The 24,713-nt window shown below is 63.4% G+C and overlaps 1 protein-coding gene across 1 annotated transcript in view; it reads right to left on the bottom strand.

The window, feature by feature from the left end:
• The window catches only part of HUWE1 (HECT, UBA and WWE domain containing E3 ubiquitin protein ligase 1), a 52,047-nt gene that overhangs the window by 17,907 nt on the left and 9,427 nt on the right, over positions 1-24,713 (bottom strand). Inside the window, 36 exon segments of the mRNA XM_053968104.1 lie at positions 791-1,019; positions 1,526-1,697; positions 2,303-2,436; positions 2,549-2,647; positions 3,165-3,240; positions 3,323-3,468; positions 3,816-3,982; positions 4,340-4,519; positions 4,946-5,157; positions 5,657-5,865; positions 6,297-6,363; positions 6,826-6,968; positions 8,028-8,195; positions 8,934-9,129; positions 9,744-10,177; positions 10,557-10,683; positions 11,281-11,457; positions 12,135-12,216; positions 12,305-12,432; positions 12,983-13,135; positions 14,239-14,508; positions 15,012-15,107; positions 15,611-15,733; positions 16,226-16,453; positions 16,800-17,031; positions 17,837-17,959; positions 18,991-19,207; positions 19,504-19,710; positions 20,110-20,210; positions 20,632-20,765; positions 21,281-21,526; positions 22,140-22,316; positions 22,408-22,465; positions 22,828-23,039; positions 23,122-23,213; positions 24,502-24,679. Of these exon segments, the coding sequence (XP_053824079.1) occupies positions 791-1,019; positions 1,526-1,697; positions 2,303-2,436; positions 2,549-2,647; positions 3,165-3,240; positions 3,323-3,468; positions 3,816-3,982; positions 4,340-4,519; positions 4,946-5,157; positions 5,657-5,865; positions 6,297-6,363; positions 6,826-6,968; positions 8,028-8,195; positions 8,934-9,129; positions 9,744-10,177; positions 10,557-10,683; positions 11,281-11,457; positions 12,135-12,216; positions 12,305-12,432; positions 12,983-13,135; positions 14,239-14,508; positions 15,012-15,107; positions 15,611-15,733; positions 16,226-16,453; positions 16,800-17,031; positions 17,837-17,959; positions 18,991-19,207; positions 19,504-19,710; positions 20,110-20,210; positions 20,632-20,765; positions 21,281-21,526; positions 22,140-22,316; positions 22,408-22,465; positions 22,828-23,039; positions 23,122-23,213; positions 24,502-24,679 (5,993 nt within the window).

Genomic DNA, 24,713 nt, shown 5'->3' with positions numbered 1-24,713 from the left:
CGGGGGTGTTGGACCCCTGGTTGGGGCTGTGAGACCCCCGGTTGGGGGCACAGCCTGGCTGCTGCTCAGCTGCAGGATGTCTGCGGCCGCTGAGGGGCCCAGGAGCCTGGGGAGGGGGCACAGGGGGTCAGGGGAGTGTTTGGGGGGCTTGAGGGGAGCTGTGGGACCCCCAGCTGGGGATACACCCCGGCTCTGCAGCGGGAGGCTGCTGCTCAGCTGCAGGATGTCTGCGGCCACCGAGGGGCCCAGCAGCCTGGGGAGGGGGCAAAGGGGCTTCAGAGGGGGTCAGGGGGTGTTAAAAGGGGTGTTGGGGAGCTCAGGGGGGTGTCAGGCCCCAGATTGGGGTTGTGAGACCCCCAGTTGGGGCTGTAGGAAGCCAGGGAGGGGCTGTGGCACAAGCCCAGGTAGTGGATGGGGATTCCCAGGGGGATTTGAGCGACCCCAAGGGGGTTTGGGGTGTTCCCAGGGGGGGTTGAGTGATCCCAAGGGGGTTTGGGGTGTTCCCAGGGGGGTTTGAGTGATCCCAAGGGGGTTTGGGTGACTCCAAGGGGTCTCTGGACATCACCAGGAGTGGTCACTCACTGCTGGAGAATGAGAGGGGCATTTGGGGGTGTTCCCTGGAGGGGTCTGGATGACCCCAAGGGGTCTCTGGACAGGGCCAGCAGTGGTCACTCACTGCTACGGGATCAGGGGAGGTTTAGGGGTGTTCCCTGCAGGGTTTGGGGGTGTTCCCAGGGGGGTTTGGGTGACCCCCAGGGGTCTCTGGACAGGGCCAGCAGTGGTCACTCACCGCTGCAGGATCAGGGGGGGGTTTGGCTGCCGTGCCCCCGGGTAGTGGACGTGGATGGTGTGGCCGGCGTTGGCCGTGAGCTGCCGCAGCGTGCGCTGGCTCCGGCCGAGCCCCTGGGCCAGGCGGGCGCCCCCCGGGCCAGCCCCCAGCCCCAGCCCCCCGTGCTCCGCGTGCCGCACCAGCAGAGGGTGGCTGGCAGGGATGTTCCCGGGGGACGGCGGGATGTCAGCTGGAATGGGAAAACGGGGGGTCAGACACCCCAAAAATCACGGGGAAGGGGAAAATGAGCAGTCAGACACCCCAAAAATCATGGGGAAGGTGGAAATGGGGGGGTCACACACCCCAAAAACCACGGGGGGAATTGGGAAACACCTCAAAAACCACAGGGAGTAATTATCAGGGAGGTCAGACACCCCAAAAACCACAGGGGGGAATTGGGAAACACCTCAAAAACCACAGGGAGGAATTTGGGGTCAGGGAGTGAAAACACCCCAAAAACCACAGGGAGACACAACTGGGGGGCTGGGGGGAGGGTGTGACCCTTTCCTGACCCCCCCAAGGTGACAAATGGGGTGGAGACACCCCATTTTTTTCCTCCCCGTGCCTCCCAGTTCCCTCCCAAGTCTCTCCCAATTCCCTCTCAATCCCCTCCCAGTCTCTCCCAGTCCCTCCCAATTCCCTCCCAGTGCCCTCCTAGTCTATCCCAGTCCCTCCCAGTGCCCCCCAGTGCCATACTGGGGCTGGAGAACATGTTGTCGAACTCGATGATGAGGTCGTCGTCGCGGTCAAAGCGCTCGAAGCGCACGAGGGGCGAGGCGTTCATGTCGGGGTAATCCTCGTCCAGCTCCATCTCCGAGCCATCATCATCATCCTCCTCCTCCTCACCTTCCTCGCCCTCCTCATCGTCCTGGCAGGGCCCGCCAGGGGGTCAGCAGGCCCCAAATTGGGGGGTTTTGGCCCAAAATAGCCCCCCCAATCCAAAACTAGGGCATTTTGCCCCAAAACAGCAATCCTGACCCAAAATTGGGGGTACCCTGATCCAAAATAACACCCCCTGACCCCAAACTGGGGGCATCTTGACCCAAAATAGGGCACCAAACTCCAAATGACACCCCCTGACCCCCTAAATGGGGGTTCCCTGACCCTAAATAACCCCAAATGACACACCCTCACCCAAAACAGGGCACCCTGACCCAAAATATCACCCCCTGACCAAAAAGAGCAACCCTTGACCCAGAATTGGGGGCACTCTGACCCAAACAGGGCACCCCAACCCCAAAACAGAACTCCTGACCCCCAATATGGGAGGACCCTGACCCAAAATGGCCCAAAGGACCCCCAGTCCAAAAACTGGGGCACTTTGACCCAAAACAGAGCATCCCACCCCAAAACAGGGGCACGGCTACAGAGAAGACTCTGTGATTTAGGGGGGACCCCAACCTTTGAGGGTGACCCCAATATTTTTGGGGGCACCGCCGAGTTTTGGGAAGGCCCTCAGCGCTTTAACCCCACCTGATCATCCTCATCCTCCTCCTCCTCCTCTTCCTCCTCGTCCTGGCTGTCGTCCTCGTCCTCATTGCTGCCGCTGCTGTCTTCCTCCTGCGTATGCTCCTCCTCATCCTCGGGGTCCAGGATGTTCATGGAATCTGTGGGGAGGGGTCGAGGGGGTCTGTAGGACCCTGAGACCCCCCCCAGGGACACCCCTAAATCCTCCCAGTACCTCCCAGTGCCCCCCAAACCCCAAAACCCCGTGCCCACCTTCACGGTTGGCCTGCAGCGTGGAGGCCTGGCTGAGGTTGGACGGGGCCTCGTCCATCAGGACGTCCTCCTGCGACTCGTCCTCGGCTGAGCGGCTCACTGGGGACAGGGGACACGGCCAGGGGTCAGCCTGATGGCCAAGGGGTCACCCTGATGTCTTGGGAGTCACCCTGATGTCCAGGGGGTCACCCTGATGTCCTGGGGTCACCCTGATGTCCAGGGGGTCACCCTGATGTCCTGGGGTCACCCTGATGTCCAGGGGGTCACCCTGATGTCTTGGGGTCACCCTGATGTCCAGGGGGTCACCCTGATGTCCAGGGGGTCACCCTGATGTCCTGGGGTCACCCTGATGTCCAGGGGGTCACCCTGATGTCCAGGAGTGGCCCCTATGTCCTGAGGGGACCCCACCCTACTGTTCAGCGGTCACTCTACTGTCCAGCACTCTGCTGTCCAGTGGTCACCCTGCTGTCCAGTGGTCACTCTGCTGTCCAGCACTCTGCTGTCCAGCGGTCACCCTGCTGTCCAGTGGTCACTCTGCTGTCCAGCACCCTGCTGTCCAGCGGTCACTCTGCTATCCAGCACCCTGCTGTCCAGTGGTCACTCTGCTGTCCCTCACCGATGATGGTGCTGTTGCCGTCGGCGCCGTCCCGCTCCAGCAGCTCGTCAATGAGATCCTCCAGCTCATTCTCCACCTGTGGGGGGGCACAGGGGGGGTTTGGAGGTGCTGGGGGGGGGACTTGGGGGTCTCGGGGGATTTGGGGAGGGGTCCCTGACCTGCATCTCCTGGGTGGTGAGCCCCTCAGGCTGCCCGGCCAGCACCACCGTGTCCCCCTCGGCCTCGCCGTCCATGTCCCCGTCGGCCGCCTCGGCCTGCGCCGCCTCCGCGTCCTCCTCGGGGGGCTCGGGGTCCCCGGGATCCCCTGGGGGGCACGGGAGGTGAGGGGGAACAGGAGAGATCACGGGGGGACAGGAGGGTCCCCTGTGGGGCAGAGGGGTCATGGGGGGTGGGGGGGGACAGGAGGGTCCCCTGGGGAGTCATGGGGTGTGGGGGGAACACTGGTGGTGTGGCCATGGGGTGACACTGGGGCCATGGGGTGACACTGGGGGGCCATGGGGTGACACTGGGGGGTCCCAGGGGTGGTACCTCCATCGGGGGCAGCTGTGACTGCCCCTGGGGCAGTGGGTGACACTGGGGGTGTGGCCGTGGGGTGACACTGGGGCTGTGGGTGACACCGGGGGGCCGTGGGGGGACCCGAGGGGGGGGTACCTCCATCGGGGGGTGCGGCCCCCGCCTCGCGGGCGCCCCCGTTGCCCTCGGCCTTGCTCTTGCTGGAGGAGCCCTTGGCCCCGAAGAGCCCGCTGGGCTGGTTCACGATGCGCGACAGCGTCTCCAGCGGCTTCAGCGCCGCGTTCACCGTGTTGGCCATGTTGGGGCTGGGGGAGCAGCGCTGGCACCCCAACCGGCACAGACCCCCAACCCAGAGGGGACCCCTGAACTGGCAGGGACCCCCCCCAAACCCAGCAGGGACCCCAAACCCAGCAGGGACCCCCCCCAAACCCAGCAGGGACCCCAGACTGAGCAGGGACCCCAAATCCATCATGGTCCTCCTCAAGACACCCCAAAACCCCCCAGAACCCCAATGAAGCTCCCCCAAACCCCCTCAAGATCCCTGAAAACCCCTCAAGACCCCAACCAAACTTCCCCAAAGACCCTTGAAAACCCCTCAAGACTCCCCCAAACCCCCTTAACACCCTCCCCAGTCCCCTCAGGGCACCCCCTCAGCCCCTCACCTGGACAGGTCGAGGCTGTGGGGCACACGGGCCAGGTCGTTGACCAGCCCCTTCTTGAGGAACAGGCGGATGATGTTGTTCATGCCGTTGTGGGGCGGCTTGGCCGCGCTGCTGTAGAAGCTCGAGGTGGACGGGCACGACTCCATGATGGTGCTGATGATGCACATGACGGCCTGGAGCCTGCGAGGACAGCGCAGCGGTCACTCGGGGGTCAGCGGTCACTCGGGGGGACAGCGGTCACTCGGGGGGGATAGGGGATGGTCTGGGGAATAGCGTTCACTCCAGGGGGACAGCAGTCACTCAGGGGGGCAGGGCACACTCTGGAGTGACAAGGGACACTGGGGGACACCGGTCACTCCAGGGGGACAAGGGACACTGGTCATGTTGTGGGGAACAGAGAATGAGAGACATTGGTCACCTCGAGGCTGTCTCTGCAGCGACTCCACATTGTCCCCACGCCGTCCCTCACATTGTCCCCAACTGTCCCCACACTATGGTCCCCATGGTACCCACACGCTGCCCCCACATTGTTCCCAGCTGTCCCCACACTGTTGTCCCCGTGGTACCCGCACGCTGCCCCCACATTGTCCCCAGCTGTCCCCACACCTGGCATGTTTCTCGGTGCTCTCGGCCATGGCCAGGGCACGGCCAAGGGCGGCCTTGACCTCGTTGACCAGGGCCACCTGGGCATCGGTGCCGCTGCCGGCCGCGGCCAGGCTGGCCAGGAAGAGCCGCGCCAGCGCCGGCGTGTCCTTGTCCTCGGCGTTCTGCTGGTGGGGCAGCAGGTGGTCCAGGACAAAGGCCAGCACGCTGCAGTCCTGGGGGGACACGGGGGTCACACACCCGCACCCACGGCCAGGAGACAGAGGGGACCTTCAGGGTAAGGGGACAGGGGACCCTCGAGCACAGGGGACAGCACTGAGGTGTTTGGGGGGACAGGGAACCCCTATCAGTGAGGTGACAGGGGACCCCGAGCACAGGGGGGTGAGACTGAGGTGTCTGGGAGTACAGGGGATCTGTGACAGGGGAGCAGGGGACCCTAACAATCAAGGTGACAAGGCACCCTTCTTCAAGGGGTGACAAGTGACGCCCCTCCCTGAGGTGACAACAGACCCCAAAGCACAGGGAGGTGACAGAACCTCCCCACGCACACCCTGATAGACACACGGCTGTCCCTGTCCCCTGCCCCTCTGGTGGCCGTGTCCCCACAATGTCACCTCCTTGATGAGCTCAGACTGCCCCTCCTGGCACACCCTGATAGACACACGGCTGTCCCTGTCCCCTGCCCCTCTGGTGGCCGTGTCCCCACAATGTCACCTCCTTGATGAGCTCGGACTGGCCCACGCTGTAGCTGTAGTTGGCGATCAGGGCGGCGATGCCCACGTAGGAGCGCACCAGCTCGGCCAGCAGCCGCAGGATGGTCGAGGTGGGCATCAAGGGCTTGGAGCCCCGCGCCCGGCCCCGCTCCTCGCCGCGCTCCCCCTCCTTCTCCTTGCGGCCCTCGCGGCCCTCCTCAGGGCTGGACGCTGTGGGGACACGGGGACAGCATCAGGGGACAGTCAGGGGACACGGGGACAGCGCCAGGGGACAGTCAGGGGACACAGAGACAGCATCAGGGGACAGTCAGGGGACACAGGGACAGCATCAGGGGACACGGGGGGCAGAGGAGAGCATCCTTAGGGGACACAAGGGAGCACAGGGGGCACCATTAGGGGGTGCAGAGGGGATGGTGAAAGTCTTAAAGACACGGAGGGGACCTCAGAGGACATGGAGGAGACCTTGGGGACATGGAGGGGACAGTGGGGGCTCAGGGACCTTGGGGACATGGAGGGGACATTGGGATGTGTGGGGGTACAGAGAAGATGTTGGAGGGGTTGGGAGTATTGGGGTCACAGGGCTGGGAGGGGACATCAGGGACAAGCAGGGGACACCAGGGGACGCGGGGGGACAGTGCCACCTTCTCCCTGGGGGGTTCCTGAGGGCGGTGTCTCGGCCGTGGCTCCGTCAGCAGCGAAAACCTGGGCCTGGGGGAGTGGGGAGGGTCAGAGCTTGGGAGGGCCCCAAAACCCCCCAGACCCCCAGTGATACCCCCACAGCCCCCCATTACCCCCTCTCTCAAATATCAGTGACTCTGGGAATGCTGGGCCCTCCAAATCCCCTCCAAAGCCCCCCAAACTGACCCCGAGACTGCCAAAACCACCTCCCAGCCCCACCCAAACCACACCTCAGACCCGGTCAGCCCCCCCAAATTGCCCCCCAGGCCTCAAAATCACCCCTCAGCCCCTCCAAAACCCTCTAAATTCCCTCCCAGCTGCCCCAAATCCCCTTTCAGCCCCCCCAAACTGACCCCAGGCCCCTAAATCCCCTCCCAGTCCCCTCAAACCTCTGCCCCGAACACCCAGAAGCCATTCAGCTTCCCTAAACCACCCCCTATCCCCCCCAAACTGCCCCCCCGGCCCCCAGGACCCCCCCCCAAGCCCCCGTACGTTGATGGCGAAGCCGGCGGGGGGGTCGAAGTCGGCGGGGGGGCGGGTCAGGCTGCGGTACTGCTGGTACATGTCGTCCCCAATGTCCGACAGCAGCTGGCTCACCTCGCTGGGCGCCGCGCTCTTGGGGTCCCCCTTGTCACCTGCGCGGGGACACGGCGCTCAGGGGGGACAGGAGACCCCCCCCAGAGGGGCTGAGGATGCCTGGGGGATGGGGCAGCCTGATTGCTGCCTAATACAGACACCCCAGTTCCGTTCCTATATGGACACCCCAATTCCTTCCCTACAGGAGCACCCCAATTCCTTCTTTATATGAACACCCCAATTCCTTCCCTACAGGAGCACCCCAATTCCTTCTTTATATGAACACCCCAATTCCTTCCCTATAGGAGTACCCCAATTCCTTCTCTATATGAACACCTCAACTCCTTCCCTACAAGAGAACCCCAATTCCTTCTCTATATGGACACCCCAATTCCATCCCCATATGGATACCCTGATTCCTTCCCTGTATGAATGCCCCAATTCCTTGTCTTTACAGATACCCCAATTCCTTCCCTGTACAAACACCCCAATTTCCCTATACGGACACCCCAATTCCTCTCGCTTGGACACCCCAATTCCTTCCCCATGTGAACACCCCAATTTCCCCCCATATGAAAACCCCCAAGTCCTTTTCCACATCTACCTCGCTCCTTGGGAACACCCCAATTTCCTCGTGTGCCCCCCAATCCTTGCCCCCTGTGCTCCCCTCCCTCCACAACCCCCCAAACCTCCCTGGGGGTGTGTGCCCCCATTGTGGGGGACCCAAGCCCCCCAAACCCTTGTCAGAGGCCCAGGACATCGCACAGGACACCCCAATTTCAGTTCCACATGCTCCCCACTCCTCCCTCTGCTCCCCCGAGCCCCTATGCCCTCATCAGGGGCATGGTGGGCACCCAGGACATCGCACAGGACACCCCAATTCCTGTTCCATATGCACCCTGCTCCTCCCTCTGCCCCCCAAACCTCACTGGGGGTGTGTGCCCCCATTGTGGGGGACCCGAGCCCCCCAGACCCTTGTCGGAGGCCCAGGACATCGCACAGGACACCCACAGGGGCATGGTGGGCACGCATGGCATTGAACAGGACACTCCAAATCCAGTTCAACGTGCACCCCACTCCTCCCTCTGCTCCCCCCGAGCCCCCCGAGCCCCCCGTACCCTCGTCGGGGGCGTGGTAGGCGGCCAGGGCGTTGAGCATGTCGTAGATGACGTCGCGGATGGGCTCGGGGATGGGCGGCAGCGCGGCCGCCTTGGCCGGCGTGGTCTTCACCAGCTGCACCGCGTTGGGCCCCTTGATCCGCAGGTTCTCAAACTCGTCGTCAGAGGCTGGGAAATTGGGGGGGAAACGGGGAGGAAATGGGGGGGGGGGTGGGTCAGGGATTTGGGGGGATCCTCAGCGGTGTCAGGTTGGGGAGGGGTTGTGGGAGCCATGTGGTGGGGATGAGGATGAGATGGGACGCTGGTTTTTGGGGGGTGGAGGCACCTCTGGGACCACCATTCTGTCTGAGAGACTCCTGGGACCCCTGATCTGAGGCTAAAAGGACCCACAGGACCCCATTTTTGGGAACAGAGGCACCCCTGAGTCCCCTTCAGGAACCTCTCCCAGGACCCCATGTTTTGGGGACAGGGGGACCCCTGGGGACCTCTTCTCTGAGGATAAAGGGACCCTGGGACCCCATTTTTGGGCACAGAGGCACCTGTGGGACCTCATTTTTTGGAGATAGAGGCACCCCTAGAACTCCTGCTCTGAGAGACCCCTGGGACCCCATTTTCTGGGGATACAGGCACCCTGGGATCCCCTCCAGGAACCCTCCCAGGACCTCATTACAGGTGCCAGGGATCCCCAGGATCCCTCCCATGCCCCATTTCCCCCTCCAAGAGCCCCCCAGCTCCCAGGCCACAATCCAGGATTGCCCCCAAGTCCCCTCCAAGACCTGCCATGTCCCCATCCCCCCTCCAGGATCCTCCCCACATCCCAGGCCCCCCCTCTAGGAGCTTGTTCCAGGTACCAAGACCCTCCCCAGGATCCCCCCACCACATCCCAGCTCCCGCCGTGGCCCTCACCGGTGCCGGAGCCGCGCGGCGCGGGCAGGGCGATGCGGATGCAGCCCGTGGCCACCTCGGTGAAGACGTGGGGGCTGCGGCAGGCGGCGGGGCCCAGCACCCGCAGGATGTAATTCACCTCCCGCGAGCCCAGGCTGCCCGACACCACCCCCGAGGTGGTGCTGCCCGCCCCGCTCGTGGCCGCTGACCGCACCACCTGGGCACGGGGACATGGTGGGGACACCGTGGGCACGGGGACAGAGGGGCACCCCCGGGAGAGCTTCCCGTGGGAGCCTGGACCCCCAGAGCTGCGGAGCCCTTGGCCCTGCTGGCCCCAGAGTGTCAATTCCCTGATCCCTTTGTGCCCACAACCCCCAATTCCCTGACCCCCTTGTCACCGGTATCCCCTGGACCCCCAATTCCCTGACCCTCTTGTGTCCGTGACCCCCAATTCCCTGATCCCCTTGTCCCCTGCAGCCCCAATTCCCTGATCCCCCTACCCTCAGCCCCCCAATTCCCCTCTCCCCTTACCCCCAAGCCCCTCAATCCCCCTCTCCCCTCACATCCAGCCCCCCAATTCCTTCTCCCTTCTCCTGCAATCCCCCTCTCCCCTCACCCCCAGCTCCCCAATCCTCCTCTCCCCTCACCCCCAGCCCCCCAATTCCTTCTCCCTTCTCCTGCAATCCCCCTCTCCCCTCACCCCCAGCCCCCCAATCCCCCTCTCCCCTCTCCTCAGCCCCCCAATTCCCCTCTCCCATTTCTCCCAGCCCCCCAATTCCCCTCTCCCTTTATCCCCTCAATCCCCCTCTCCCCATCCCCCCCACCCCTCACCTTCTCCATGGTGTGCCGCAGCGTGCAGGGGTCCTCGATGATGTGCCGGAAGAGCAGGGTGACCAGCGGGGTGAAGCCGGTGAAGCCGGAGCTCTGCGTCAGCGCCAGGATGGTGCGGGTGGAGCGCAGCTCGGCGAACAGCAGCGCGTGCTTGTGCTGCCGCGTCAGGCGCAGGCAGAGGCGCAGCGTGGCGTGCAGCGTGTCGGGGTCCACGGGCACCCCCAGCATGCTGACGCACGCCCGCAGCACGGCCGGCACCGCCTCCTCCGCCAGGCCCCGCACCGGAGCCTCGGCGTCGGGGTCATCCCGGGGCTCCTCGGGGGTCGGCGTGGGGCAGGGAGGGGATGGGCAGGGGGCGGCGGGAGTGGTGCTGGTGCTGCTGCTGGTGGTGGTGGTGGAAGGGGGGTCTTCGTCTGTAGAAGGGGGGTCTGGAGCTGTGGGGATGGGGAAAGGGGTGAGGAGGGTGGTTTTGGGGGGTGGGTATGGCTGGGGGGGTCTTGGGCACTCACTTGTGGCCCCTGTGACCCCCCCCCCAATGGCCATTCTGACCCCCAATGACCATTCTGATCCCCCCATGACCCCTGTGACCCCCGTGACCGTTCTGACCCCACTGTGGCCTCTGTGAAACCCCCCCATGCCCTCTGTGACCCCCCCATGGCCTCTATGACCTGCCATGACCATTTTGACCCTCTCATGACCCCCCACACTCCCCCAAAACCCCTCAGATCCCCCATAACCCCTCAGACTCCCTGCAAAACCCCCCCAAACCCCTCAGACCCTCCCCAAAACCCCTCAGCCCCCCCAGCCCCATACCAGGGGTCTCGTCCTTGCTCTTCCCCTCGGGGTCCTCGGTCCCCCCCTCGTCGCGGCCCTTCCCGGCGCGGGGGGGTCTCAGCAGCGTCAGCATCACCGGGCGCCGGTTCCCGGTCTCCTCGTTCACCTGGGGACACCGGGGGGAACAGGGGTGACACTGGGGCCCCTCCCCATGGGGTGACACCAGGGGTGTCCCTCTGGCATGGGGGGATTCCCCAGTCCCACGAGGTGACACCAGTGGGGTGTCCCCTGCAGTGGGTGACACTGGGGCTGTGTTCCCCTGTACTGGATGGCCCCAGGGGACTGTCCCCTACCTTTAGGGGGGTGCCCCCCTGCCCTGGTTGACCCCAGGCCGTGTCCCCATGCCCCCCAGCCCTGTCCCCAGCCCGTCACCTTCACCACGGTGGTGAACTGCACGGCGCAGCACTGCGTCCCCCTGCCCTGCGGCTGTGTCCCCGTGCCCTGGCTGACCCCAGGGCATGTCCCAGTGCCCCAGGGCTGTGTCCCCACAGCCCCTGGGCCATGTCCCCTGTCCCCAGCCCTGTCCCCAGCCCGTCACCTTCACCACGGTGGTGAACTGCACGGCGCAGCACTGCGTCCCCCTGCCCTGCGGCTGTGTCCCCGTGCCCTGGCTGACCCCAGGGCATGCCCCAGTGCCCCTGGACCATGTCCTCATGCCCCAGGGCTGTGTCTCCTGGCCCCCAGCCCGTGCCCAGCCCCTCACCTGCACCATGGTGGTGAACTGCACGGTGTAGCGCCGCCGGCCGGCCGTGAAGCGCACGCTGGGCTCTCCGGCCCGCCAGGCCGCGTCGATGGTGCTGTTGTTGCTGGCGCTGTAGCTGCACCAGCGGCCCGAGCGGTCGTCGAACCAGCGCCAGTTGTTCCCAGTGGCCTGCAGGTACTGGGGGGGGGTACGTGGGGAGAGGGGGGGTCAGCAGCCTGGAGCTCCTCGTGTGCCCCCCAAGCCCTGCTTGGGGTGGCACTGGGTGTGGCGGGGTGGTGAGGTCGCCGTCCCCATCGCAGGGACGCTGTGTGTTCTCCAGGACCTCATGTGTCACCCCAGACCCTGCATGTCACCCCCTGTGTCCCCCAGAACTCTGTGTGCCGCCCCCTGTGTCCCCCAGGGTTCCATGTGCCACCCCCTGTGTCCCCCAGAACTCTGTGTGCCGCCCCCTGTGTCACCCAGGGTTCTGTGTGCCACCCCGTGTCCCCCAGAACTCTGTGTGTCACCCCCTGTGTCCCCCAGGGTTCTGTGTGCCACCCCCTGTGTCCCCCAGAACTCTGTGTGCCACCCCCTGTGTCACCCAGGGTTCTGTGTGCCACCCCCTGTGTCCCCCAGAACTCTGTGTGCCACCCCCTGTGTCACCCAGGGTTCTGTGTGCCACCCCCTGTGTCACCCCCTGTGTCCCCCAGGACCCCGAGGCCCCTCCCCAGGACCCTGTGTGTCACCCCGTGTCCCCCACTGTGTCACCCTGGCTGCTCCACCCCTATCCCAGCCCCATTGTGTGTCCCCAGAAGCCCCCCATGTCCCTTCCCAGCCCCCCCCAGGACCCCCCAAATTGCCCCCAGCCCCCCCACCTTGTTCATCTGCGCGCGGCGCTTGGAGGACACGGCCGTCTTCTCGTAGAAATCGATCAGCAGCAGCACAGGGGTGATCCACCTTTTTTGGGGGGGGCAAAAGAGCGGTGAGAGCATCCCGGGGGGGTTTTGGGGGCGTTCTGAGGAGTCTGTGAGGGGTCACTCCTTACTTGGGGGTCTGCACCTCCTTGTGCTCCTTGGCAGCCTGCAGGCAGGGCTGCACCACCTCCAGCAGCTTGATCAGCACGTCCAGCACGCAGCTGGACTCCACCACGCGGGCGCAGGGCAGCTTCAGCTCCTGGGGGGATTGGGGATGCCCCAAAAACATCAGCACCCCGAAATATCCACCGAAACACCCCCAAAACCCTGACCAAAATATCCAGAAACAGCCCCGAAATATCCACAGAAACAGCCCCAAACCAGCACGCAAGCCGGACCCCACCGTGGGGTGCTTCAGCTCCTGGGGCACCCCAAAAACATCAGATTCCCCCAAAAACATCCCACACACCCCCAAAATACCCTCAAAACTCCCCAAAACAACCCCAAACCTCAGGATTTTTGGAAAAACGAGCCACCTCCAGGAAACACCCAGCACGTTTTGTGAGGCCCAGGGACCCTGGGGTGCTCCCCCCAAGTTTTAGGGTGCCTCCCCCAGGTTTTGGGCTGTCCCTTCTAGGTTTTGGGCTCCCTCCCAGGTTTTGCTGTGTCCCCCCAAGTTTTGGGGTCGCTCTCCAGGTTCTGGGGTTCTCCCAGGTTTTGGGGTTCTCCCAGGTTTTGGGATCCCACCTAAAGTTTTAGGTCATCCCCCCCATCCCCATTTTTTGGGGTCCTCCCCGGTTTTGGGGTACCTCGAAGAGCAGGGTGAGCAGCAGGATGCGCGTGGCCAGGTTGGAGGCCTGGGGCAGGGTGGCCATTTGGCTGATCCACTCCGACACGGTCTTGGTGTCGCTGGTGGTCAGCGGCACGGCCGCCTTGATCAGGACATCGGCCGCCTCCCACACCTGGGGGTCAGTGGGGTCAGGGGTCACTGGGGGTCAGGGTGGTCAGTGGGGTCAGGGGTCACTAAGGGTCAGTGAGGTTAGTTGGTCAGTGGGATTTAGGGGGGGTCAGTGAGGGTCAGGGTGGTCAGTGAGGGTCAGAGTGGTCAGGGGTCAGTGGGGCACCTGGCACACCTGGGGGTTCAGGGGGTCTCAGGGCTGGTTCAGGGTGGGTTTGGGGCAGGTTTAGGCTGGGTTTAAGGCTCCATACCTGCTGCACCCCCTGTTTGAGCTTGAGCCCCAGCAGGCCAGGCCATTGTGGTGTACAGCCATCATTGGTTCAGGGGTCTCAGGGTGGGTTTGGGGCAGGTTTGGGGCAGGTTTAGGCTGGGTTTAGGCTGGGTTTAAGGCTCCATACCTGCTGCACCCCCTGTTTGAACACTGAGCCCTGGCAGGCCAGGCCATTGTGGTGCACAGCCATCATTGGGTCAGGGGTCTCAGGGTGGGTTTGGGGCAGGTTTGGGGCAGGTTTAGGCTGGGTTTAGGGCTCTGTACCTGCTGCACCCCCTGTTTGAGCACTGAGCCCTGGCAGGCCAGGCCATTGTGGTGCACAGCCATCATTGGGGTCAGGGGTCTCAGGGTGGGTTTGGGACAGGTTCGGGGCAGGTTTAGGCTGGGTTTAGGGCTCCGTACCTGCTGCACCCCCTGTTTGAACACTGAGCCCTGGCAGGCCAGGCCATTGTGGTGCACAGCCATCATTGGGTCAGGGGTCTCAGGGTGGGTTTGGGGCAGGTTTGGGGCAGGTTTAGGCTGGGTTTAGGGCTCTGTACCTGCTGCACCCCCTGTTTGAGCACTGAGCCCTGGCAGGCCAGGCCGTTGTGGTGCACAGCCATCATTGGGGTCAGGGGTCTCAGGGTGGGTTTGGGACAGGTTCGGGGCAGGTTTAGGCTGGGTTTAGGGCTCCGTACCTGCTGCACCCCCTGTTTGAGCACTGAGCCCTGGCAGGCCGGGCCGTTGTGGTGCACAGCCATCATTGGTTCAGGGGTCTCAGGGTGGGTTTGGGACAGGTTTGGGGCAGGTTTGGGGCAGGTTTAGGCTGGGTTTAGGCTGGGTTTAAGGCTCCATACCTGCTGCACCACCTGTTTGAGCACGCTGTCCCGGTAGGCCGGGCCGTTGCGGCGCACGGCCGTCATCAGCAGGTCGCAGACGCGGTACACGGTGTCCGGCAGCTCGTCCAGCAGCTGCGAGCAGCCCGGCAGCATCGAGTCCGTGAAGGCCCCGAGCTCGGCCGCCTCCAGCGGCTCGGCCCCCTCGAACTTCTCCAGGCACTTGGCCTCCTCCTCCTCCTGCCGCTCCCGCGCCCGCCGCTCCTCCTCCTCCTTGCGGCACGCGGCCTCCTGGGGGGGTAAATGGGGTGAGGAGGGGGCTTTGCGGGGAGAAATTGGGGTTTGGGGCAGGGAAATGGGGTTTGGGGCAAAGAAATGGGGGTGAAATGGGGTGAGGAGGGGAGAAATTGGGGTTTGGGGTAGGGAAAGGGGGGAGAAATGAGGGTCTTGGGGGAGAAATTGGGGTTTAGGGCAGGGAAATGGGGGAGAAATGAGGGTCTGGGGGGAGAAATTGGGGTTTGGGGCAGGGAAATGGGGGAGAAATTGGGGTTTGGGGCACAGAAATGGGGGAGAAATCAGGGTTTTGGGAAGGGAAATGGCGTGTGAGGCAGGGAAATCAGGGTTTGGGGCAGGGAAACGGGGGAGAAATGGGGGTTTTTGGGGAGAAATGGGGGTGTGGGGCAGGGAAATGGAGTTTGGAGGATGTAAAATGGGAGTTTTGGTATAGGAAACAAGGATTTGGGATGGGAAATGGGGGTTTTGGGACAGGAAATGGGGTTTTTGTGGGGTCCCACCTCAGGGGACTCAGCACGCTGCTCCATGGGGATGTCCTGGCCCAGGGACATGGCGATGGCTCTCATCATCTGATCCTCCTCCGACATGCTCAGGTCCTGGGGGGCAGCGTCAGGGGCTGCGGCGACCCCCAGAGCACCCCAAAATACCCCCCCAGAGCACCCCAAAATCCACCAGAACCCCCAAAACACCCAAAACCCCTGAGGACCCCCCCCCAACCATCCTAAAAGCCCCCAGGAACCCCAACACTGAAACACTCTGGACCCACAAAAACCCCCAACCACCCAAAATTCCCTAGAACCCACCCTAAACCATTCAGGACTCCCTAAAACCCCTCGGGATCCCTCCAAAACCACCCCAAAACCCCTCAAATCCCCCCTATTTCCCTTTCCCCTGCTCCAGGACCCCCCAACCCCCCCACTGACCTGTGCTGAGCCCCCCAAACCTCTCCCGATACCCCCCAAACTCCCCCATTTCCCCTTTCCCCAATGCAGGAACCCCCCAAACCCCTCCCTGTGCTCCCCAAACCTCCCCATTTCCCCTTGCCCCTGCTCCAGGCCCCCCCATCGTGCCCCCCCCAGCCCCCCAAGCCCCCACTGACCCGTGCTGAGCCCCCCATGAGCGGGGGCGGGTGGGTGAGCAGGTACTCCGTGGCCTGCTCCATGGTGTTGGTGTTGAGCAGCGCCTCCATGGCGTGCTCCCGCGAGAAACCCATGTCCATCAGCTGGGGGGGGGCACACAGAGAGGTCAGGGGGGCACAGGAAAGGGTTTAGGGGAGATTTGGGGGCACAAGAAGAGGGTTGGGAGGATTTGGGGGGCACGGGGAGGGGTTTGGGGGACACAGGGATGGGTTTGAGGGGATTTTGGGGGCACGAGGAAGGATTTGGGAAGATTTGGGGAGCACTGGGAGAGGGTTTGGGGGGATTTTGGGGGCATGAAGAGGGGGAGGAGATGGCACAAGGAAGGGTTTAGGGGGGCACAGGCAGGGGTCAGAGTCAGCGACGGATTTGGGGGACACAGGGAGGGATTTGGGGGTACAGGGAGGGGTTTGAAGAAGATTTGAAGGGACCTCCCACCCCCCATTTTTCCCTCCCCCCCATTTTCCCCTCCCCCCCATTTTTCCCTCCCAATCCCCCAGTTTTTAACCTGCCACCCCCATTTTTTTTCATCCCACCCCTCAGTTTTTGAGCTCCTCCACCACGTGCCATCCCCGTACCTGCTGCAGCTGCTGCTGGTTGACGTGGGGCTCCCTGCGGGCTCCCCCCTCGTCGCCCCCGGGCTCGTCGGGCGCGGGCCCCTCTCGCTCGCGGCCCAGGCGCTCGCGCAGCAGCGGCTCGGCCCGCAGGATGTGGCACAGGATGGCCAGCATGGACTCGGCCATGCGGCCACCGTACACCTTCAGCGGCCGCCGCTGCCACAGCTGCTTGATGCAGGCGAACGCGGCCTGGGGACACGGTGGGGACACGGCGGGGACAAGGCAGGAGGTGGAGACGTGGTGGGGACACAGTGGGGGTGGGCGGGGACATGAATTTTGGCGGGGGGAATGGGGTTTCCCCCCCACCAAACCCCACTGCCTTCCCCAAACCCCATTCCTCCCATCCCAAACCCCATTTCCCCCCACCAAACCCCATTTTTCCTCCCCCAAACTCCATTTCCCTCCCCAAAACCCATTTTTCCCCCCACAAACCCCATTCTTCCCCCTCCAGCCCCATTTCACCCTCCCCAAACCCCCATTTCCCCCCCACAAGCCTCATTTTTCCCCCCCAAACCCCATTTTTCCCCCTGCCCACCTTCTGGGTGACCACGAGGAAGCGCAGGGCGCTGAAGGGGGGGTGTCCGTGTGGGGGGGCCTTGGCGGGCAGCGCGTGGGGGGACTCCAGCACCGTGCTGGGGTTCACCATCTTCTCCACCAGCATCAGCCACGCGTCCAGGAACTCGCCGGTACCATCCGGCAGGTCGGGGTGCTCCAGACCCTCCCCAACCGGCACCTTGCCCCCCATGGACAGCGCCCAGTTAAAGGTCCTGGAGGGAGGAAAGGGATTTGGGGTGTTGGGAGGGACCCCGAGGTCATAGGAGTGACCAGTTAAAGGTCCTGGGAGGTGCTGGGAGAGACCCTGAGGTCATGGGAGCATCCCCCCACCCATGGGAAGGGAGTTGGAGGGGTTAGTGTCCAGGGGCAAGGGCAGTGTCCTGGGGTAGTGTCCGTGTCCAGGGACAGTGTCCGTGTCCAGGGTAGGTGTCAGTGTCCCAGCATCAGTGTCCAGGGGCATTGGTCTGCGTCCGTGGTCAGTATCCAGTGCCCAGTCAGTGTCTGGTCAGTGTCCAGGCAGTGTTTGTCAGTGTCCAGTGTCCATGGTCAGTGTACGGTGTCCAGGCAGTGTCTGGTCAGTGTCCATGGTCAGTGTCCAAGCTCAATGCCTAGTGTCCATAGTCAGTGCCTGGTCAGTGTCCGTGGTGCATGTCTGTTATCAGTGTCTGGTCAGTGTCTGGTCAGTGTCCAGTGTCAGCGGTCAGTGCCTGTGGTCAGTGTCCAGTCGGTGTCTGTGGTCAGTGTCCATGGTCAGTGTCTGGTTGGTGTCAGGGGTCAGTGTCCGGTCAGTGTCTGGTCGGTGTCTGTGGTCAGTGTCCTGTCAGTGTCCGGGGTCAGTGTCCAGCCGGTGTCCGGGGTCAGTGTCCAGCCGGTGTCCGGGGTCAGTGTCCAGCCGGTGTCCGGGGTCAGTGTCCAGCCGGTGTCCGGGGTCAGTGTCTGGTCGGTGTCCGGGGTCAATGTCCAGTCAGTGTCCGGGGTCAATGTCCAGTCAGTGTCCGGGGTCAGTGTCCAGCTCACTCGAAGAGGGCGTTGTGGCCGCCAGAGCAGAGGAATTTCTGCAGCATGAGGTGATAGGGGAACTTGCGCTCGTCGAACAGCATGGGCGACGTGAACCCCACCGAGCAGATGAAGAACGTCAGCCTGGGGGCACGGGGGGGGTCAGTGCTGGGCACGGCACCGGGCACTGACCACGGGCACTGCCCGAGCTCCGGCCCCTGGACGTGGCAGACCCGTCCCTGTCCCTGGTTTGTCCCTGTCACCCCAGCCCCACCCCTCTCCTCAGCCCCACCCCTCTCCCGTACCCTGCTCCATTCCCATTCCCAGCCCCTCCTGTCCCAGCCTCACCCCTGCCCTATTCCCAGCCCTGCCCATTCCCATCCTCATTCCCATCCCTGTTCCTATTTCCTCTCCCATTTCCAATCCTGCTCCCATTCCCATTCCTATGAGCGTCTCTATTCCCATTCCCATCCCAGTTCCAATTCCCATCCCTGTTCCCGTTCCCATTCCCTCTCCCTCCCCTGCTCCCAATCCCATCCCATCCCATCATTTCCATCCCATCCCATCGTTCCCATCCCATCCCATCCCATTATTCCCATCTCATCCCATCCCATCGTTCCCATCCCATCCCATTATTCCCATCTCATCCCATCCCATCGTTCCCATCGTTCCCATCCCATCCCATCATTCCCTTCCCATCTCATCCCATCCCATCGTTCCCATCCCATCCTTCCCATCCCATCCCATCCTTCCCATCCCATTCCTATGAGTGTCTCTATTCCCATTCCCATCCCAGTTCCAATTCCCATCCCTGTTCCCGTTCCCATTCCCTTTCCCTCCCCTGCTCCCAATCCCATCCCACCCCATCATTTCCCATCCCATCCCATCCCATCATTTCCCATCCCATCATTTCCCATCCCATCCCATCCCATCATTCCCTTCCCATCTCATCCCATCGTTCCCATCCCATTCCTATGAGTGTCTCTATTCCCATTCCCATCCCAGTTCCAATTCCCATCCCTGTTCCCATTCCCATTCCCTTTCCCTCCCCTGCTCCCAATCCCATCCCATCCCATCATTTCCCATCCCATCCCATCCCATCCCATCCCATCCCATCCCATCCCATCCCATCCATCCCATCCCATCCCATCCCATCCCTCCCCGTGGTCACTGACCGGAACCGTGGCGTGGGGGTGTAGGGGGGCGGTTGCCAGCTCAGCCCCTTGGTCAGCAGGCGGGTCAGCGCCGAGGCCGTGGCGCGGGCGGCCGCGGTGGGCGCGGGGGCGGCGGCGGCCGCGTGGTGGCTGCGGCGCTGCCGCACCGGGGAGCCCACGCACAGCTTGACCAGCAGCCCAAAGAGCTCGGCCAGCGCCCGGCCCAGCCGCGACGAGGCTGCGGGGACACGGGGGACACTGAGAGCCCGGGTGGGGACAGAGGGACGCGGGGAACGTGGGGTGAGACCCTCGAGGGGACACAGGGGACGGGGGGGCACACAGGAGAGCTCAGGGGTGAGAGCCTCGGGGGGGACACAGGGGTGAGACGTGGGGGGGGGACACAGGTGAGATCCCTGGGATCCCTTGAGCTGTTTTAGAGGACCCCTAACCCGGTTTTAGGGTCTCCCAAGCTATTTCTGGAGCCCCCTGACCCATTCCTGGAGCCCCTCACCCCGTTTTTGGGCCCCCTCTCACCGGAGAGCAGGGGTTTGATCTGTTTGATGCGGGCGGCCATGGCTGGGGTGATCTTGGCCTTGGCTTTGGGGTCGCTGGCGCTGGGCTCGTCCGTCTCCATGGGGGCCAGGGGCTCCCCCTCCAGCCCCATCCCCTCCAGCAGCCCCTGGGCCGGGGGGGGGTCACTGCCCACCCCCCCCGCAGGGCCTGGGCCCTCCACCTCGCCCTCTGTGGGGGAGAGGGGTGAGAGATCCACAGAGACCCCCAAAACTGACCTTTCCTACAGAGACCCCCCCCAAAACTGACCTGCCCCACAAAGACCCCCCTTCCCCACAGAGACCCCCCCCAAAAACCTTTCCAAGACTCCCCCAAATCCAGCCTACCCCAGAGACCCTCCCCAACCCCCCAACTCCCATAAACCCCCCAAAATCCACATAAAGCCCCTCCAACCCCCAATAAAGCATCCCCAAAACTCCCATAAATTCCCCCAAACCCTCCCCAAACCTGCCAAAACCCCCATGAATACCCCATAAATACCCCCAAAATCCACATAAAGCCCCCCCCCCAAACCCCTATAAATCCCCCCAACACCCCCAAAAATGCCCCCCAGGCCTCCCCCAGCCCTACCTGCCCTGCGGCCGCCCTGGGGGGGGCTGGGGGCCGTTTTCTCCTCCTTGGGCACGAGTTTCTGCATGTCAGCCTGGCCAAACTCACAGCCTGGGGGGAGGCTGGGGGGGCACAGGGGGAGTCACGGGGCTGGGGGCACCTCCTGGGTACCGCAGAGCCCCCCCAGTACCTCCCAGTGCCCACCAGTAACCTGTTATGGGGGTAGAGGCACAGAGAGCAGCACAGCTGGCTCAGCCTGGTGTCCCCCCAGTGCCCCCCAAACCCTCACCAGTGCCCTCCCAGTGCCTCCAAACCCTCACCAGTACCCTCCCAGTGCCTGTTTGAGGTGCACCATGCCAGCAAGCAGCACAGCTGGCTCAGCCCACTGTCCCCCAAACCTGCACCAGTCCCTCCCAGACCCTCACCAGTCCCTCCCAGTGCCTCCCAAACCCTCACCAGTCCCTCCCAGTGCCTCCCAAACCCTCACCAGTCCCTCCCAGTGCCTCCCAAACCCTCACCAGTCCCTCCCAGTGTCCCCAGTACCTGTTGGGGGTGCAGAGGGACAGCAGCACGGTGCTCTCCCACACCAGGGAGCAGTAGAGCTGGCTCAGCTTGCCCAGCACGCTCAGCCCCAGCTGGGACCCCCACTGGTTCACTGAGATGGCCCTGATCTCGCTCTGGGGGGAACAGCAGGACCCCCAAAACCCCCTGAGACCCCAAACCCCATTCAACCCCCCCAAACCCCTTCCAAACCCCTTTTAAAACCCCCCAAACCCACTCAAACACTCTCCAACCCCACTCAAACCTCCTCAAACCCCGTTCAAGCTCCCCAAACCCCTCAAACCCCCTGAGACCCCATTCAAATCCCCCAAACCCCACTCAAACCTACTCAAACCCCACTCAAACCTCCCCAAACCCCATTCAAACCTCCCCAAACCCCATTCAAACCTCCCCAAACCCCACTCAAACCTCCCCAAACCCCATTCAAACCTCCCCAAACCCCACTCAAACCTCCCCAAACCCCATTCAAATCCCCCAAACCCCATTCAAACTTCCCCAAACCCCATTCAAACCTCCCCAAACCCCATTCAAACCTCCCCAAACCCCATTCAAATCCCCCAAACCCCACTCAAACCTCCCCAAACCCCATTCAAACCCCCTCCCCCACCCCCCCAAGCCCCTCCTCTGTTACCTGTCCCACCCTGCAGGTGTGCACGAACATCATGATGAAGGCGTGGGCGGCGGTCAGCGCGTGCAGCAGGGGGGTGGCCTGGGCCGAGAGCGTGGCGTCGGGCACGGCCCCGGCCCCGGCCAGCTCCCGCAGCAGCACCGAGCCCCCCGGGGCCTCGATGGGCCGGTGCAGCGGCTCCAGCGCCGACAGCACGGCCTCCAGCTGCACCAGCCCCTCCTGCAGCACCTTGGGCTCGTGGGAGAGAGTCTGGGGACACAGAGAGAGGACATCGGGGTCACTGAACCCTCCTTGAGCACCTTGGGCTCATGGGACAGCGACTGGGGACACAGTGAGACAGAGAAGAGTGTCATCAGGGTCTACACCAGGATGGATTTTCAGCCCCCCAGGACGGATTTTCAGCCCCCCAGCCGTACCAGCATGGATTTGCAGCCCCCCTGGACAGGTTTTCAGCCCCCCAGGATGGATTATAGCCCCCCCAAGCCCATACCAGGATGGATTTTCAGCCCTCCAGGATGGATTTGCAGCCCCCCAGCCGTACCAGGATGGATTTGCAGCCCCCCTGGACAGGTTTTCAGCCCCCCAGGATGGATTATAACCCCCCCAAGCCCATACCAGGATGGATTTTCAGCCCCCCAGGATGGATGTGCAGCCCCCCAGCTGTACCAGGATGGATTTGCAGCCCCCCTGGACAGGTTTTCAGCCCCCCAGGATGGATTATAACCCCCCCAAGCCCATACCAGGATGGATTTTCAGCCCCCCAGGATGGATGTGCAGCCCCCAGCTGTACCAGGATGGATTTGCAGCCCCCTCGGACAGGTTTTCAGCCCCCCAAGATGGATTTGCAGCCCCCCAACAGTACCAGGATGGATTTGCAGACCCCAGCCACGGCCTGGCAGGCTGCAGAGGTGGGGAAGTCCACGGGCAGGTTGGGTAGCCCCAGGATGGTGACGAGCGGCCGCAGCCCCCGCTGGGCCACGAACTCCTGGCAGTGATCATCCGTGGTGTTGTTGCTCAGGATGGACTCCACGAACTTCATCTGGGACAAAAGGGGGTCAGGGGGGCTCTGAACTCCCTCGAGGGGGGGTTAGGATCAGGGGGGACCCCCCAGGGACGGCACTGGGCCTCACCACGTTGAGGATGTAGTCCATGAGCGGGATGGGGATGCGCTCCTCCGTGCCCACCACGCTGCAAGCACAGAGGGGATGGTGAGGGGAGTGTGATCCCCCCAGGACACGAAATCAAAGTTAATGAAGCTGGGAGAGACCTCGGAGACCACCCCATCATCATCAAATGTCACATCCAGGCTTGGCTTTAACACCTCCCTGCTTCCTTTCTGGGAAGCTTTTGCTGATTTCCAGCCTGAATTTTCCCCCAGTCCCTTTTCTCCAGGCTGAGCCCCTTCCCCAGCTCCCCCAGCATCCTTCCCACCCCAGACCATCCATAATCCAGCACTGAGCACAGATTCCTGGGGCCACCAAAGTGACCTGGGGACACCACGGTGACCTGGGGACACCCCAGACTGCCCCAGCCTGCCCTGTCCTGCTCACGTCTGGCTGGGCTCTGCCTCGCTCTGCTGGGCAGCCCCGAAGCTCTGCATGGCCTGCACCTCCTCCTCCTCCTCATCCTCGCTCGAGGCCTCCTCGGCGGCGTGGGGCGAGCGCGGGGGCGGCGCGGCCGCCGTCCCGTCCGCCTTCTGCATCGACGGCTTCTGGCAGATGTACTTGGGGTCCCGGCCCAGGCTGCAGATCTCCTCCAGCAGCTGTGGAGGGACTGGCATTTAGTGGGGGGCCAGACAGATTTTGGGGCACCCTGAAGCCCCACAAGCATCCCCAGGCTGTCACCTTGATGATGGCAGTGGTGGCGTCGGTCTTGAGCGTGGGCTGGTGCCGCATCAGCTCGTCCACGGCGCTGCCCAGGTTGGAGGCTGTGTCACCTGGGGGGGACAGAGAGTGTTTTGGGGGGGCAGAGCAGGTTTTGGGGATGCAGAGCAGGTTTTGAGGGGGGCAGAAGTGGTTCTGGGAGTTAAATAAACAAGAGATGATGCCTAGAATACACACAAATGTCTCCAAAAAATAAGAGAACTATTAAATGTTAAGATTTTTGCTAAAAGGCTGGTGGGGTCCCCAGTGTCGCCAGTACTCCCAGTGTCCCCAGTGTCCTCAGTCCCCCAGTGTCCCCAGTATCCCCAGTACTCCCAGTGTCCCCAGTATCCCCAGTGTCCCCAGTCCCCCAGTGTCCCCAGTCCCCCAGTGTCCCCAGTATCCCCAGTACTCCCAGTGTCCCCAGTATTCCCAGTGTCCCCAGTACTCCCAGTGTCCCCAGTATCCCCAGTGTCCCCAGTCCCCCAGTGTCCCCAGTATCCTCAGTCCCCCAGTGTCCCCAGTACTCCCAGTGTCCCCAGTCCCCCAGTGTCCCCAGTATCCCCAGTGTCCTCAGTCCCCCAGTGTCCCCAGTATCCCCAGTACTCCCAGTGTCCCCATTATCCCCAGTGTCCTCAGTCCCCCAGTGTCCCTAATATCCCCAGTGTCCCCAGTATCCCCAGTATTCCCAGTGTCCCCAGTATCCTCAGTGTCCCCAGTCCCCCAGTGTCCCCAGTATCCTCAGTCCCCCAGTGTCCCCAGTATCCCCAGTACTCCCAGTGTCCCCAGTCCCCCAGTGTCCCCAGTATCCCCAGTGTCCCCAGTACCCCCAGTGTCCCCAGTATCCCCAGTATCCTCAGTGTCCCCAGTCCCCCAGTGTCCCCAGTATCCTCAGTCCCCCAGTGTCCCCAGTATCCCCAGTACTCCCAGTGTCCCCAGTCCCCCAGTGTCCCCAGTATCCCCAGTGTCCCCAGTACTCCCAGTGTCCCCAGTATCCCCAGTATTCCCAGTGTCCCCAGTATCCCCAGTGTCCTCAGTCCCCCAGTGTCCCTAGTATCCCCAGTGTCCTCAGTCCCCCAGTATCCCCAGTATCCCCAGTGTCCCCAGTGCCCCAGTATCCCCAGTCCCCCAGTGTCCCCAGTATCCCTAGTGTCCCCAGTACTCCCACTGTCCCCAGTACTCCCAGTGTCCCCATTATCCCCAGTGTCCCCAGTATCCCCCACTCACTGAGGGGGTTGGAGCTGTGGTGCCAACACGTGGCGGGCAGGTAGTCGGGGGGACAGCAGCACCTTGTGTGTCCCCAGTATCCCCATGCCCCCAGTACCCCCAGTACCCCCAGTCCCCCCGGCACGCCCCGCTCACCGAGGGGGTCGGAGCTGCGGCGGCGCCGCATGGCGGGCAGGTAGTCGGGGGACAGCAGCACCTTGAAGAGGCGCTCGAAGGGCTGGCACTGCACGAAGCTCTGCAGCCCCCGCGCGTTCAGGCACAGCGCGCTGAACACGTTGGGCAGCGAGCCCAGCACCTCCCGCGTCGCCGGCACCTGCGCAGGTGAGGGGTTATGGCACACCTGGGGC

The sequence above is a fragment of the Vidua chalybeata genome, chromosome 32 (assembly GCF_026979565.1).
Source record: "Vidua chalybeata isolate OUT-0048 chromosome 32, bVidCha1 merged haplotype, whole genome shotgun sequence".
NCBI lineage: Eukaryota > Metazoa > Chordata > Aves > Passeriformes > Viduidae > Vidua > Vidua chalybeata.
This window is presented reverse-complemented; position numbering and strand designations above follow the sequence as displayed.